This window comes from Oncorhynchus mykiss, chromosome 10 (assembly GCF_057628025.1).
Source record: "Oncorhynchus mykiss isolate SJ-2025 chromosome 10, ASM5762802v1, whole genome shotgun sequence".
NCBI lineage: Eukaryota > Metazoa > Chordata > Actinopteri > Salmoniformes > Salmonidae > Oncorhynchus > Oncorhynchus mykiss.
This window is the reverse complement of record NC_143031.1, coordinates 38,390,272-38,406,753: the sequence shown is the minus strand read 5'-3', so window position 1 is coordinate 38,406,753 and position 16,482 is coordinate 38,390,272. Positions and strand designations below refer to the sequence as shown.

The 16,482-nt window shown below is 44.1% G+C and overlaps 1 protein-coding gene across 4 annotated transcripts in view; it reads right to left on the bottom strand.

Annotated features, from left to right (window-relative positions):
* ar-beta (androgen receptor beta) overlaps positions 1-16,482 on the bottom strand; it is a 55,836-nt gene that overhangs the window by 24,703 nt on the left and 14,651 nt on the right. For all 4 annotated transcript variants that reach the window (XM_021617169.3, XM_090185833.1, XM_021617170.3 and 1 more), the window contains 1 exon segment: positions 4,478-4,594. In XM_021617169.3, the coding sequence (XP_021472844.2) occupies positions 4,478-4,594 (117 nt within the window).

Here is a 16,482-nt window from a genome sequence, read left to right as displayed (position 1 = left end):
ACTGTACCCTACAAGACACAACACATTTAATCCCAGGGTTGATTCATAGGCCTCAGCCGACATAGATAGTCTATCCTGTAACCATATACATCTTTTTTTAGCTGCAAATGGGAAGGTTAGGAGCAGGAAAATGTCACCCAGATTATATTTTCAATGCTTTTTCTATTTCAATATACCTCTGCTAAATTAAATAGCTTCAGTGGATCTGTAAAATTAACTGTCATATCAATGTTCTATTTGGAGAAGTAATTACAATTTTGAGAGTAATTACGTAATATGGAATTCTGCATTCCAAAAGAAAACCTCCTTGCAATGATACTTAACTAGTCTCTTCCATTTTGCAGTAAAACAAATTCAACCAATGCATTAGTCTGTAATCAGAGAAGAATCGTTCACATTTGAAGCCCTCGTCTGAGCTTTCAAATTACTGTCACAAACTTACCTGTGCACATAAAAAATCTATGAGAGGAGCGCTTGAGGGGAAGGAAGGCACTTTCTAACTGCAACTGGAATAGAGGTGCCTTTCCCTGACAATCACAGCATCACATCGCATTTTCCCCCATGGGCTTGTCAGCGTCTGGTGGCTAAATTACCAGCATTTCTGCTCCTTTAATTCACATGTCTCATGTCAGCTTTGTGCTTCTCTGTGCAATTTTCACCGTTAACAGAATGAGAAAATGGAAGGGAGTGAAAATTGAACACAAGAACGGAAATTTGTCCAGCACATGTCCATCTTTGAGACCTAATACGACAAACAGCTCTTGGTGACTGTAAGGGAAAGTGAATGAAATAGGTCTAAATTGCCTGGTGGCACAGTCAGAGGCTTGATTAGCAGTAGTATTTCCCTTTGTGATGCAGCGATTCAAGAGAGCTGGCTAAGATGTGTAGTACTGGTTGCAACATTCACAAGAAATCAGGTACTTAGACTGAAAGGGAGCATTGCAGAAAAATCCTCCATGCTGAGTTTAACCCTGTAGTTCAGTTGTATGCCCTAAAATGAGAAATGTGCTCATGCTGTATATACACCGAGTGTACAACACATTAAGAACACCTGCTCTTTCCACGACATAGACTGAACAGGTGAATCCAGGTGAAAGCTATGATCCCTTATTAATGTCACTTGGTAAATCCACTTCAATCAGTGTAGATGAAGGGGAGGAGACAGGTTAAATAATGTTTTTTAAGCCTTGAGACAATTGAGATATGGATTGTGAATGTGTGCCATTCAGAGGGTGAATGGGCAAGACAAAATATTTAAGTGCATTTTAACGGGGTATGGTAAAAGGTGCCAGGTACAGCAGTTTGAGTGTCAAGAATTGCACCGCTGCTGTGTTTTTCACGCTCAACAGTTTCCCGTGTGTATTAAGAATGGTCCACCACCCAAAGGACATCCAGCCAAATTGACACAACTGTGGGAAGCATTGGAGTCAACATGGGCCAGCATCCCTGTGGAACACTATTGACACCTTGTAGAGTCTATGCCCCAACAAATTGAGGCAGTTCTGAAGGCACTAGGGCTGTGGCGGTCATGAAATTTTGTCAGCCCATGATTGTCAAGCAAATAACTGCCAGTCTCATGGTAATTGGCCATTAATTAACATAAACACATTTAGCATCTCCTGGCTTCCACGCATAGCCTACAAGCCACTGATGCAGACCTTTGGAACATCTACATTTTAATAAGTCTAATAAATCAATTTAATATAGCCTACACCATCACAATAAGTTCATTATTTATTTTAGACAAGTCTAAAGAAACATGACATGAAGAAAATATATTTCAGAAGAACAGAATAGCTTACTCTGAGCTGTCCTTATGTTAGGCCCTGATCTGGCTATGCCATATGGCTATGGCCTATACTAGTTCATTTAGCAGACAAGATTTGCTTAGAATTCCGTGGCATTATTTTATATTATTTTATAGTATGAACTATTCATTTTAACGTAGCTGAATGAAATAGAAAGGATGTTTTCTCCAAACGATTTCTGAGGGAGTGTCCACATGCGGCTATTCTGTGTTGAGTGGTTAACAAAGAAACAGGTCCTGCTATATGTTTCATTTAGAGTTATTTATGCAACTTTAGTTGTGATACAAACATGATGCTGCATGATGCGACTAATGATGATTTGAAAAAAGTTGCACGAAAGGCATAAGCTCTGCTTTGTTTCTTGCACAGGCTGCACACACTTCATCAGTCACTCATTCACAAATTGACCACCACTTGATAAAAGCCTCTAATTTCCCGGCGGCATCCCCCTAAAATCCATGCCTTTTGCAGCCAGCGGCCATTATGCCCTTTGGCTGATTACAATAATTGTAATTCCCTTCTCCCAGCTGCGTGTTCCGAAGCACCTCTCACTCACATGCCTCTCTCAGATATCGCAATTCTTATTAGCCGTCATGTGATTGGGCTCTTCTCAGAGGCATCTATCTCAGCTCTGAAGAAGGCTACAAGTAAAGACAGACACATCGGGGACTCCACTGCGCACTTCCTTCTTATCGAAATCCGAGGCGCATATTTAAGATGTTATAAGATCTGTCCACATTTATTTTTTGTCAGCCAACAAGATGAGTAGGCTAAATGAACAGAAAAAGCACTAGCCTACGTCAATCTACTATCCCCCATAGTACAAAAGTTGACTTATTCTATTGGTCACCTTGTCCTTCTGTGCGATAAATAAATTATGGGATGCGATAGATCCTAAATTAATACAACCACTTGCATCAAATAACCTTTAAAAAGTAATGAGGCAGGGCCTCCCGAGTGGCGCAGCAGTCTAAAACACTGCAATGGGGTTTGAATCCAATCTGTGTCACAACCAGCTGTGATCGGGAGTCCAATATGGCGGCACACAATTAGCCCAGCGTTGTCCGGGTTTGGCCGGGGGGGTTTTACTTAGCTCATCGCGCTCTAGCGACTCCTTGTGGCGAGCCGGGCATCTGCAGGCTGACTTCGGTCATCAGTGGAATGGTGTTTCCTCCATTACATTGGTACAGCTGGCTTCTGGGTTAAGCGAGCGGGCGTTAAGAAGTGCGGCTTGGCAAGTCATGTTTTGGAGGACGCATGACTCGACCTTCGCCTCTCCCGAGCTCGTTGGGGAGTTGCAGCGATGAGACAAGATCGTAATCAGAGAAAAAGTGGAATTCTTTATTTTTGCAAAAAAATAGTTTCCTTTTTTTAAGCAATGAGGCTGAAGCAACAAATCAGAATGTTTATCTTAAAATGTTGATAAACTATTAGGCTATTTCTTCACATTGTAAGCACAGTAATATGCACACGACCATAGGCTATAAGCATGAATGTTCCAAAATGCAATCAATTAGCGGGAAAACACCATTCTCAAAAGTGACCACAAATGCGATTATGCATGTAATGCTTATTATAAAAGTGCATTTTTATGGTGAAAATGATCTTCCCCATACTTGAAACTCACACGCCGCCTATGTATGCCAGTTAGGCTCTACACCGGTTTTAAAGCAGATTAATGTGCTTCATTTTAAGAAGTTATTTGGACACTTTAGTTGTGTTTACAAACCTTATCAAAACATATAGGCCTATGGGCTAGGCTACATGAGGTGTGGGACTATGATTTGAAAAAAGTTGCAGAAATTAAGCATGCACTGTTTCTTGCTCTATTGCACACAAGCTGGTCATCATTCAAGTGAAATATCATTCACGGGTGATAGGCTAATATTGTTACCCATCAGACTATAATTGATTTAATCTTGTCTTTACATATACTAAATAATATATGTGTGAAATTAGTTTTGATTTAGAATGGACCATTATCATGCAACTATCTCAGAACGGGGGCAGGGCATTTTTTTAATGTCATCTATGCACTTAAATAGCGAATGGAGGACGCTTTTCCCATGGTTCATTTTCATGCCAGCCAGGTAGGCTTTACTCCTGTTGTAAAGATAATAAATGTGCTTAATATTAGGAAAGTTGAGAAATAAATATAGTAGACCTAGCCTATAGAAAGCTGATTGGACCCTCCTCTTTTTAATAGAGGTCTTCAAAACTCTGTTTTCTCACACAATTGCATAGCCTATAGAAATGTTGTGCAACATGAGCTCATGGGCTCTCATGAGGTGTTTGATTTGATTTTTGATTACATTTGCATTGATGTCAGAGTGATTAGAGGGACAATAAAGTCCTGAGTACCAGGCAGTTAGCAAGTTTGGTAGGCTACTAATGACCATCAGCAGCATCAGAGCTTGGAGAAGCCTAGTTACTGTTACTAAACGGTCAGATGGAATTTGACTGCGGTCATTACTCGTGACTGCCGGTGTGGTGGTAATACAGTCACCATAACAGCCCTAGTTGCAACTCAATATTAGGAAGGTATTCTTAATGTTTTGCACATACACACACTTTTGTCCATGATAATCGATCAGTGGGTGGGCGGATGGATCACTAAGTACTTTATATTTCTCATTGACTTAATAAATTGACTTGATAGTTGTATTTACCTCCGAGGGTCATCCCAGCTTCAAAACACTTCCTCAGTCGACATGATGGGCAGTTCTTCCGTCTCAGCTTATCGATGGTGCAGTCGTTTCTGCTGGCACACAGATATTTCTGTTTACCTAACAAAGACAAACAAAGATAAGAATAAGAGAATACGAAATTCTATTTTGAATGAGGAGGAAAGTTACATCATGGTTGTAACATGGTTGTAAGTCATAAATGATTACCACAGAAACCAATGGTTGGAACTGGTTCAAGGAAACAGAACCGAAAACCGGAAAATAACAACATTTTTTGAGGAACAGAACCCGAACCAAAAACTAAAGTGATCTATACTGTTCCGGAACTGTTATTTTAAAAGCATGGGAACCGGTTAATAACGTTATTTTACATTCCGGGCATTTCTTTCTAGTCCCACAACAAAGCGCCTATGCAAAGCCCTCACTCTGTCATTCTGGAAGTTATTCCAGCATCTGCCTGCCAGCTGGAAATATTTTACAGTGAGTGTGTGCTACCTGCCCCTCCCCCTGTGAAGCATAGGTTACTGTAGCCTACTGACAACGTTATTCTGAAATTAGATGTTTAATTAGAGAAGAATGGATTTACTTTTTCAATGCTAGTTAATGATACTAACAAAAAGGTTAGATGTATTTTTAATTCTAGTGCAGCTCTGCATACAGAAGCTTGTTAACTAGCTAGCTAGGTAACGTTTTCTCTGGTTCAATGTTAAACCAACTCGGAAGTTCAAAGACATTCAAAGTTCCTCCAATTCTGTGGGCCTAATTCAGATAATGCATGTCATAATAAGATGCCCAGCACTTCAAGGCAAGCTTCCTCCATCCTCTCTCGCTCTCTCCTCACCCTCAAAATTCCAGTTGCATCTTGTGCCATACACTGTGACTGGCAGCAAGGTGTGTGTGTGTGTATCTTTCATTATGATTAATCCATGCTGTTGCGGCGAAATACAATTTTCTCCTAATTACTTTCCTATGCAGATTAAATCGCTTACCCACTCAATAGCAAGCTCCTCTATCCACACTGATTTGTGAAGTAATTTAATGTAAAATGCTAAATGTTTAAAAATATATATATTTCAGAGGCATAAAAAGGAATGGAAATAAATAATAATATTGGTACTTTTTTGGGGTTCGAATCAGTTCAGAACTTTATTTTGCTGGTCGGAACAGTGGTTAAAAAATATTGTTCTGTTCAGAATGAAACGATTGGAAAATAATTTTGGTTCCAACCCCTGACCGGAACAGTCATATGTTTTGTAATGTCCAGTGTGGTGATCATAAAAAGCAGGAGCTTAGACTATAAAAGCTATTTCGTTGAAGAGTCAATTGATATGCTCTTTGAGTAGCACATTGAATAAATCAAATCTGTAATTTTACAGGTCATGGTTTGATGGCATTTATGGGGCTTCCGCTCACATTTCAATAGTGAAAGGAAAATACTGAACCAAACAAATTAATACCTACAGTAGGAGTTGGAAGGCAGAATTTATAGCTGGTGTTTTCTGTTATTTTCATTACAGATTATGGTCAATTAAAAGGAAAATATATTGCATCTGAAACAGTATAATATCAAAATCATTTTGAAATAGTAATTAACCTGTTGGTTATTTACTGAGTGGTTGTTTTGGACCCGGTACTTCCCCCAACTCCACCCAGTCTGTCTTACAAAAAAGTACAAAACATAACTTGAAAGCTCTGATTGCTTAGAGTATTTAGCCATTTTGGCACAGTAACTCACTACCCAAACCAGACGCAACTTGTTTTAAGTGGTCAAAATATGTCCTAATACTATGTAGTGGACAAACTCGAAATCAGACAGGAAATATATTTACATTAATGGATAGGTAGAGACTTCAGCGTTCTCCTCATATATACTTTACATAATTCCTGTAAGATGAAAAATGAAGGCACAAGCCCTGCGCTTTTAAAATGTCTGTGTTCCTATGGGAATTTGCACATGTTTAGAGCGCCACCATTAGGTAAAAGATATGGGAAAAAAATGGTCATTTAAAAAAATTTTTTTTATCCTTTTAACTGTAATTGGTGACATATTTTATTTAAAACCTAGATATTCAAATGTGTTATGCCCCAAAAACTAAATAAACATATTTCAGGTTTTTTTGGCCTGTTGTATCTCGGTCACAGTTCTTACCTTTCTAACAGTATTAAGCATGTGTTCGTAGAAGTTATAATTTTTCAAAACCAAAATGTAGTATTCAATATTATGCATCGTTTAGAAAATGCCACCAGAGGGCATCCGTTTAAGAGGTTTTAATGAGTTCTAATTGTCAGTAAAGGCCTGATTAGCTTGCCTTGGTAGCTCGCAATGTTTGTGTTGTGCACAGAACATATAAGTCTTGTGTCACACCCTGGTCAAAGTATTTTGTGTTTATCTTTATTTATTTGGTCAGGCCAGGGTGTGGCATGGGTTTTTGTATGTGGTGTGTATGTGTGGGGATTGTAGCTAGTGGGGTGTTCTAGCTAAGTCTATGGCTGTCTGAAGTGGTTCTCAATCAGAGGCAGGTGTTTATCGTTGTCTCTGATTGGGAACCATATTTAGGCAGCCATATTCTTTGAGTTTGTCGTGGGTGATTGTCCTTAGTGTCCTGATGTCATTGTTCTGTGTTAGGATACACAAGTATAGGCTGTTTCGGGTTTTGTTAAGTTTATTGTTTTGGTAGTGTTTGTGTTTAGTGTGTTAATTCATTAAACATGGATTGCAATAGACACGCCGCATTTTGGTCCGACTCTCCTTCTCATAAAGAAAACCGTTACAGAATCACCCACCACAAAGGGACCAAGCAGCGTGTCAACAGGCAAGAACAGCCCAAAGTGGAGTACAGTATGGACTATACTTCTTGGGAGGAGATAGACAGGTGGGCGGTCGACCCAGGGAGAGTGCCGGAGCCCGCCTGGGATTCGATGGAGCAGTGCGCGGAAGGATATAGGAGAATGGAGTTTGCGAAGCAAGCAAGGCGGCGCGGACGGAGGCCCCATAGTCAGCCCCAAAAATTTCTTGGGGGGGGGCTCAGGGAGAGTGTGGCAGAGTCAGGAGCCAGACCTGAGCCAACTCTCCCTGTTTATCGTGAGGAGCCAAGGAGGAGACCAGAGCCGGTGTTGGAGGTGAGCGAAACAGAGACTGTGAAGGAGTTAATGGGGAAATTGGAGGAGAGAGAAATGAGGGAGTTGCTGTGTTGGTGTTTTAAACATGGAATTCGCCCGACGGAGCGTGTCGGGGATTTGATGGCACCTGGGTCAGCGCTCCATACTCGTCCTGAGGTGCGTGTTAGTCGGCTGGTTAAGATGGTGCCAGTCTCACGTACCAGGCCTCCTGTGCACCTCCCTAGCCTTGCACGTCCTGTGCCAGCACCGCTCTCAAGATCTCCAGTACGCCTTCACGGTCTAACCCATCCTGTGCCACCTCCACACCCCAGCCCTCCGGTAGCAGCTCCCCGCACCAGGCTTCCTGTGCGTGTCCTCGGCCCAGTACCACCAGTGCCAGCACCACGCATCAGGCCTATAGTGCGCCTCGCCTGTCCAGCGCTGTCGGAGCCCTCCTCCTCTCCAGCGCTGTCGGAGTCTCCCGCCTGTTTAGCGCTGTTAGAGCCTTCCTTCTCTACAGCGCTGCCGGAGTCTCCCGCCTGTTCAGAGCTGCCAGTTAGCATAGAGCTGCCAGTTAGCATAGAGCTGCCAGTTAGCATAGAGCTGCCAGTCTGCAAGGAGCTGCCAGTCTGCAAGGAGCTGCCAGTCTGCAAGGAGCTGCCAGTCTGCATAGAGCTGCCAGTCTGTAAGGAGCTGCCAGTCTGCAAGGAGCCGCCAGAGCTGCCTGTCTGCAGGATGCCGCCAAAGCTGCCAGTCTGCAAGGAGCCGCCAGAGCTGCCAGTCTGCAAGGAGCCGCCAGAGCTGCCAGTTAGCATGGAGCAGCCAGGGTCGCCAGTCAGCATGGAGCAGCCAGGGCCGCCAGTCAGCATGGAGCAGCCAGGGCCGCCAGTCAGCATGGAGCAGCCAGATCTGCCAGTCGACCAGACTCTTCCAGATCTGCCAGTCGACCAGACTCTTCCAGATCTGCCAGTCGACCAGACTCTTCCAGATCTGCCAGTCGACCAGACTCTTCCAGATCTGCCAGTCGACCAGACTCTTCCAGATCCGCCAGTCGACCAGACTCTTCCAGATCCGCCAGTCGACCAGAATCTTCCAGATCCGCCAGTCGACCAGAATCTTCCAGATCCGCCAGTCGACCAGACTCTTCCAGATCCGCCAGTCGACCAGACTCTTCCAGATCTGCCAGTCGACCAGACTCTTCCAGATCTGCCAGTCGACCAGACTCTTCCAGATCTGCCAGTCGACCAGACTCTTCAAGATCTGCCAGTCGACCAGACTCTTCCAGATCCGCCAGTCGACCAGAATCTTCCAGATCCGCCAGTCGACCAGACTCTTCCAGATCCGCCAGTCGACCAGACTCTTCCAGATCCGCCAGTCGACCTGAATCTTCCAGATCCGCCAGTCGACCAGAATCTTCCAGATCCGCCAGTCGACCAGACTCTTCCAGATCTGCCAGTCGACCAGACTCTTCCAGATCTGCCAGTCGACCAGACTCTTCCAGATCTGCCAGTCGACCAGACTCTTCAAGATCTGCCAGTCGACCAGACTCTTCCAGATCTGCCAGTCAGCCAGGATCTGCCAGTCAGCCAGGATCTGCCGAAACCACCAGCCAGCCAGGTAGATTCATCAACCTGCCTGAGCTTCCTCTCACTCCTGAGCTTCCTCTCACTCCTGAGCTTCCCCTCAGTCCCGAGCTGCCTCAGTCCCGAGCTGCCCCTCAGTCCCGATCTGCTCCTCAGTCCAGTGGGGTTCTGGGTGAGGACTACTAGGCCATGGTCGGCGGCGAGGGTGGACTATCCAGGGACGCGAGGAGAAGGGACTAAGACATTGATTGAGTGGGGTCCACGTCCCGCACCGGAGCCGCCACCATGGACAGACGCCCACCCGGACCCTCCCTATTGTTTTGAGGTGCGTTCGGGAGTCCGCACCTTAGGGGGGGGGTTCTGTCACACCCTGGTCAAAGTATTTTGTGTTTATCTTTATTTATTTGGTCAGGCCAGGGTGTGGCATGGGTTTTTGTATGTGGTGTGTATGTGTGGGGATTGTAGCTAGTGGGGTGTTCTAGCTAAGTCTATGGCTGTCTGAAGTGGTTCTCAATCAGAGGCAGGTGTTTATCGTTGTCTCTGATTGGGAACCATATTTAGGCAGCCATATTCTTTGAGTTTGTCGTGGGTGATTGTCCTTAGTGTCCTGATGTCATTGTTCTGTGTTAGGATACACAAGTATAGGCTGTTTCGGGTTTTGTTAAGTTTATTGTTTTGGTAGTGTTTGTGTTTAGTCTGTTAATTCATTAAACATGGATTGCAATAGACACGCCGCATTTTGGTCCGACTCTCCTTCTCATAAAGAAAACCGTTACATCTTGGTTATCAGCAATTAAAAGTTGGCCTTAGTGGGAGTGACCAAAGAATTCTATATTCGTCATCTTTCATTTTAGCGAATCACACAACTGCAAGGTGTGGCTCTGTAAACAGAGGTACGCACACAAGACACGTATGGGAAGGGTTAGGGGGAAGATGTTGTTGGAGATAATTGATTGGTAGATTAAGCTGATTAAGCCAATGCTATTAGACGGATTCTGAACGGTCAGATAGCTAGCAACAAGAAGCTGCCATGTGGGGAATCGTATGTGGCTCGTTTCAGATAGTTTTATCTTGTTCTTGATACCATGTCTTGTTTTGAGGTGTTTTGACTGATTTCATGTCAATGCTAATATGGCAAAAAATTCACTAGCTAGTTAACTAATAACTGTAATGATGTATTTGAGAGAAAACCAGTGCTCATTGTGCAAATGTATTGATGTTGTCACGACATCCACCGAAGTCGGACCCTCTCCTTGTTCGGGCGGCGTTCGGCGGCCGACGTCACCGGCCTTCTAGCCACCGCCGATCCACTTTTCAGTTTCCATTTGTTCTGTCTTTGTCTTATCACACCTGGCTTCACTCAACCAATTACTTGATTATTATTTAACCCTCTGTTCCCCATGTTGTGTTCGTGAGTGATTGTTTATTGTAATTCAGTCTGTGTTTGTGGGCTATGATTGTTGCCTTGTATATTTGTATTTTTTGAGTAAAGTACTTTATTACTCATATCTGCTGTCCTGAGCCTGACTCCCTACACCAGCTACATATAGTACCGCTACAGATGTTTTCAATAATCATTTGGAATCTATATACTGAACAAAAATATGAATGCAACATGCAACAATTTCAAATAGTTGACCACCATTTGCCTCATGCCGACACATTCTTTTTTTCACCTTTATTTAACCAAGTTCTCATTTACAACTGCGACCTGGCCAAGATAAAGAAAAGCAGTGTGACAAAAACAACACAGAGTTACACATAAACAAACGTACAGTCAATAATTCAAAAGAAAAATCTATGTACAGTGTGTGCAAATGTAGAAGACTAGGGAGGTAAGGTAATAAATAGGCCATAGAGGTGAAATAATTACAATTTAGCATTAACACGAGTGATATATATGCAGATGATGATGTGCAAGTAGAGATACTGGGGTGCAAAAGAGCAAGAGGATAAGTAACAATATGGGGATGAGGTAGTTGGATGTGCTATTTACAGATTGGCTGTGTACAGGTACACTGATCGGTAAGCTGCTGACAGCTGATGCTTAAAGTTGGAGAGAGAGATATAAGACTCTAGCTTCAGTAATTTTTGCAATTCGTTCCAGTCATTGGCAGCAGAGAACTGGAAGGAAAGGCGGCCAAAGAAGTGTTGGCTTTGGGGATGACCAGTGAAATATACCTGCTGTAGCGCGTGCTACGGGTGGGTGTTGCTATGGTGACCAGTGAGCTGAGATAATCTCCTTCGCAGTTGATAGGGCTGTTGATTATGGCCTGTGGAATGATGTACCACTCCTCCTCAATGGCTGTGCGAAGTTACTGGATATTTTCGGGAATTGGAACACGCTGTTGCACACATCAATCCAGAGCATCCCAAACATGCTCAATGTGTGACATGTCTGGTGAGTATGCAGGCCATGGACGAGCTGGGACATTTTCAGCTTCCAGGAATTGTGTATAGATCATTGTGACATGGGGCCGTGATGGTGGCGGATGAATGGTATAACAATGGGCCTCAGGATCTTGTCACAGTATCTCTGTGCATTCAAATTGCCATTGACAAATTGCCATCGTCGTGGTCTGCGACGCCATACACACACGACGCTGTACAAGTGGTCTGCGGTTGTGTGGCCGGTTGGACGTACTGCCATCTCTAAAACAACATTGGAGGAGGCTTATAGTAGAGAAATTAACATGTAATTATCTGGCAACAGCTCTGGTGGACATTCCTGCGGTCAGCATATTTATTTTATTTATTTTATTTTACCTTTATTTAACTAGGCAAGTCAGTTAAGAACAAATTCTTATTTTCAATGACGGCCTAGGAACAGTGGGTTAACTGCCTGTTCAGGGGCAGAACGACAGAAAGACCTTGTCAGCTCGGGGGTTTGGACTAGTAACCGGAAGGTTGCAAGTTCATAGGCTATCCTGCCGCCCCGTGGCATTGTGTTGTGTGACAAAACATTTTAGAGTGGCCTTTTATTGTCCCCAGAACAAGGTGCCCCTGTGTAATGATTAGGGTTGCAAAGGGTCGGAAGCTTTTTTTCAATTTTTCTGAAATTTTCATGGGAAAATTTGGGGGATATTGCTTAAATTCATCAAAAAAGTTAGCTTATAACAGTGAACCTTTTCTGTGGGTTACACATAAGGCAATTCTAGGTCTTCAAATCAAATCAAACTTTATTTGTCACATACACATGGTGAGCAGATGTTAATGCGAGTGTAGCGAAATGCTTGTGCTTCTAGTTCCGACCATGCAGTAATATCCAACAAGTAATCTAACCTAACAGCAGCAGTTGCCGCACCAGGCGGTGATACAGCCCGACACGATGCTCTCGATTGTGCATCTCTAAAAGTTTGAGTGTTTTTGGTGAGAAGCCAAATTTCTTCAGCCTCCTGAGGTTGAAGAGGCGCTGCTGCGCCTTCTTCACCACGCTGTCTGTGTGGGAGGACCATTTCAGTTTGTCCATGATGTGTACGCTGAGGAACTTAAAACTTTCCACCTTCTCCACTGCTGTCCTGTCGATGTGGATAGGGGGCTGCTCCCTCTGCTGTTTCCTGAAGTCCACGATCATCTCCTTTGTTTTGTTAACATTGAGTGTGAGGTTATTTTCCTGACACCACACTCTGAGGGCCCTCACCTCCTCCCTGTAGGCCGTCTCGTCGTTGTTGGTAATCAAGCCTACCACTGTAGTGTTGTCTGCAAAGTTGATGATTGAGTTGGAGGCGTGCATGGCCACGCAGTCATGGGTGAATAGGGAGTACAGGAGAGGGCTGAGAACACACCCTTGTAGGGCCCCAGTGTTGAGGATCAGCAGGGTGGAGATGTTGTTACCTACCCTCACCACCTGGAGGCGGCCCATCAGGAAGTCCAGGACCCAGTTGCACAGGGCGGGGTCGAGACCCAGAGTCTCGAGCTAAATGACGAATTTGGAGGGTACTATGGTGTTAAATGCTGAGCTGTAGTCTATGAACAGCATTCTTACATAGGTATTCCTCTTGTCCAGATGGGTTGGGGCAGTGTGCTGTGTGATTGTGATTGCGTCGTCTGTGGACCTATTGGGGTGGTAAGCAAATTGGAGTGGGTCTAGGGTGTCAGGTAGGGTGGAGGTGATATGGTCCTTGACTAGTCTCTCAAAGCACTTCATGATGACGGAAGTGAGTGCTGCGGAGCGATAGTCATTTAGCTCAGTTACCTTCGCTTTCTTGCGAACAGGAACAATGGTGGCCCTCTTGAAGCATGTGGGAACAGCAGACTGGGATAAGGATTGATTGAATATGTCCGTAAACACACCAGCCAGCTGGTCTGCGCATGCTCTGAGGACGCGGCTTGGGATGCCGTCTGGGCTGGCAGCCTTGCGAGGGTTAAATATTTTACTCACGTTGGCTGCAGTGAAGGAGTGCCCGCAGGTTTTTGTAGTGGGCTGTGTCAGTGGCACTGTGTTGTCCTCAAAGCAAAGGAAGTTGTTCAGTTTGTCGGGGAGCAAGACATCGTTGTCCGCGATGGGGCTGGTTTTCCTTTTGTAGTCCGTGATTGACTGTAGACCCTGCCACATACCTCTCGTGTCTAAGCCATTGAATTGCGACTCTACTTTGTCTCTATACTAACACTTAGCTTGTTTGATTGCCTTGCGGAGGGAATAGCTACACTGTTTGTATTCGGTCATGTTTCTGGTCACCTTGCCCTGATTAAAAGCAGTGTTTCTCGCTTTCAGTTTTGTGCGAATGCTGCCGTCAATCCACGGTTTCTGGTTGGGGAATGTTTTAATAGACGCTGTGGGTACAACATCACCGATGCACTTGCTAATAAACTCGCTCACCGAATCAGCGTATTCATCAATGTTATTGTCCGACGCTATGTGGAACATGATCGAAGTCCACGTGATCGAAGCAATCTTGAAGCGTGGAATCCGATTGGTCGGACCAGCGTTGAACAGACCTGAGCACAGGCACTTCCTGTTTTAGTTTCTGTCTATAGGCTGGGAGCAACAAAATAGAGTCGTGGTCAGCTTTTCCGAAAGGGGGGCGGGGGAGGGCTTTATATGCATCGCGGAAGTTAGAATAACAATGATCCAGGGCTTTGCCAGCACGGGTCGCGCATTCGATATGCTGATAAAATTAGGGAGCCTTGCTTTCAGATTAGCCTTGTTAAAATCCCCAGCTACAATAAATGCAGCCTCAGGATATGTGGTTTCCAGTTTACATAGAGTCAAATTAAGTTCTTTCAGGGCTGCCGATGTGTCTGCTTGGGACGGGATATACACTACTGTGATTATGATCGAAGAGAATTCTCTTGGTAGATAATGCGGTCGGCATTTAATTGTAAGGAATTCTAGGTCAGGTGAACAAAAGGACTTGAGTTCCAGTATGTTGTTATGATCAGACCAAGTCTCGTTATTCATAAGGCATACACCCCGCCCTTCTTCTGACCAGAGAGATGTTTGTTTCTGTCTGCGCGATGTGTGAAGAAGCCAGGTGGCTGTACCGACTCTGATGACGTATCCCGAGTGAGCCATGTATCCGTGAAACAAAGAACGTTACAATCTCTGATATCTCTCTGGAAGGCAACCCTTGCTCGGATTTCGTCTACCTTGTTGTCAAGAGACTGGACATTGGCGAGTAGTATGCTCGGGAGCGGTGCCCGATGTGCATATTTTGGTTAAACTATCCCCAATTCAATGGAATTGCAACCCTCTGCATGCACAGTGCATTCTTCCATCACATGTGAAGTGCACTATTCCATCACATGTACAGCTGATTCTCAAGATCTTGCACACTAATGAGATGCTATTGAGCCCACACTGTCTGAGCCAAGGACTACATGCTTTCTGGTAGGGTAGGGGTTAATATATTTTATCTGACATACATAATTTTTTTGTTAACTAGTAAATAGTAGCCTACAGCAAAGTGTGTTTAAATCATTTCTAACTTGTTAACATTTTCTGCTAGTTAGTTTTTGCTACCATGTGGGTTTTAGCTTGCTTGAGCCTGCTAACTGAAGAGTGTTAATTCACCTGTTTCCATACATGTTTCATTTTATAACATTTACCTTACAAAGAAGTTGTTTAATCTATCTGCTTAACTATTTATCTGTACATGGAATTGTATTTATTTTTACTAATTTTTTCCTAATCTTTACAGGAAAATGCCACGTGCACTATCTGATGTGTGGGGACATGTCACTGCAGCTAATGTAGAAGGAAAAGCTGTGTACATTTGCAAATACTGTGCCAAATCATATGTGAAGAAGGCAACAAAGATACAGAATCACCTGGCCAAGTGCACAAAGTTCCCTCAGAACTCACAACAATCAACCTCTGACAAAAGTCGCTCTACTTCTATTCGGGGTAAAAATTATGAATCAGACACCTTATCGATAGCAACTGCTCATGGTCCTCCTGGAATCAGAAGTGTTTTTGACTCAGTGGAGGTACGTAGTCAGAGAAATGCTGATGAATGTCTTGCTTGAGCTCTGTATGCAACTGGTTCACCTCTGATGCTCACAGGCAATATGTATTGGAAGATATTTCTGAATGTTCTTCTCCCAGCATACACCCCTCCAACCAGACATGCTTTATCTACTCATTTGCTGGATGCAGAGTTCAACAGACTTCAAGTGAAGGTCAAGCAAATCATAGAGAAAGCAGACTGTATTGCAATCATCTCTGATGGGTGGTAGAATGTTCGTGGGCAAGGAAAAAATAACTACATCATCTCAACCCCTCAACCAGTATTCTACAAGAGCACAGACACAAGGGACAACAGACACACCGGTCTCTACATTGCAGATGAGCTGAAGGCAGTCATCAATGACCTTGAACCACAGATGGTATTTGCACTGATGACAGACAATGCTGCGAACATGAAGGCTGCTTGGTCTAAAGTGGAGGAGTCCTACCCTCACATCACCCCCATTGGCTGTGCTGCTCATGCATTGAATCTGCTCCTCAAGGACATCATGGCACTGAAAACAATGGATACACTTTACAAGAGAGCCAAGGAAATGGTTAGGTATGTGAAGGGTCATCAAGTTATAGCAGAACTCTACCTCACCAAGCAAAGTGAGAAGAATAAGAGCACCACATTGAAGCTGCCCAGCAACACCTGTTGTCATTATGTTTGACAGTCTCCTGGAGGGGAAGGAGTCTCTCCAAGAAATGGCCATATCACAGTCTGACGATATAGACAGCCCCATCAAGAGGATCCTCCTGGATGATGTATTTTGGGAGAGGGTGGTAAGCAGCCTGAAACTCCTGAAACCTATAGCAGTAGCTATTGCACAGATTGAGGGAGACAATGCCATCCT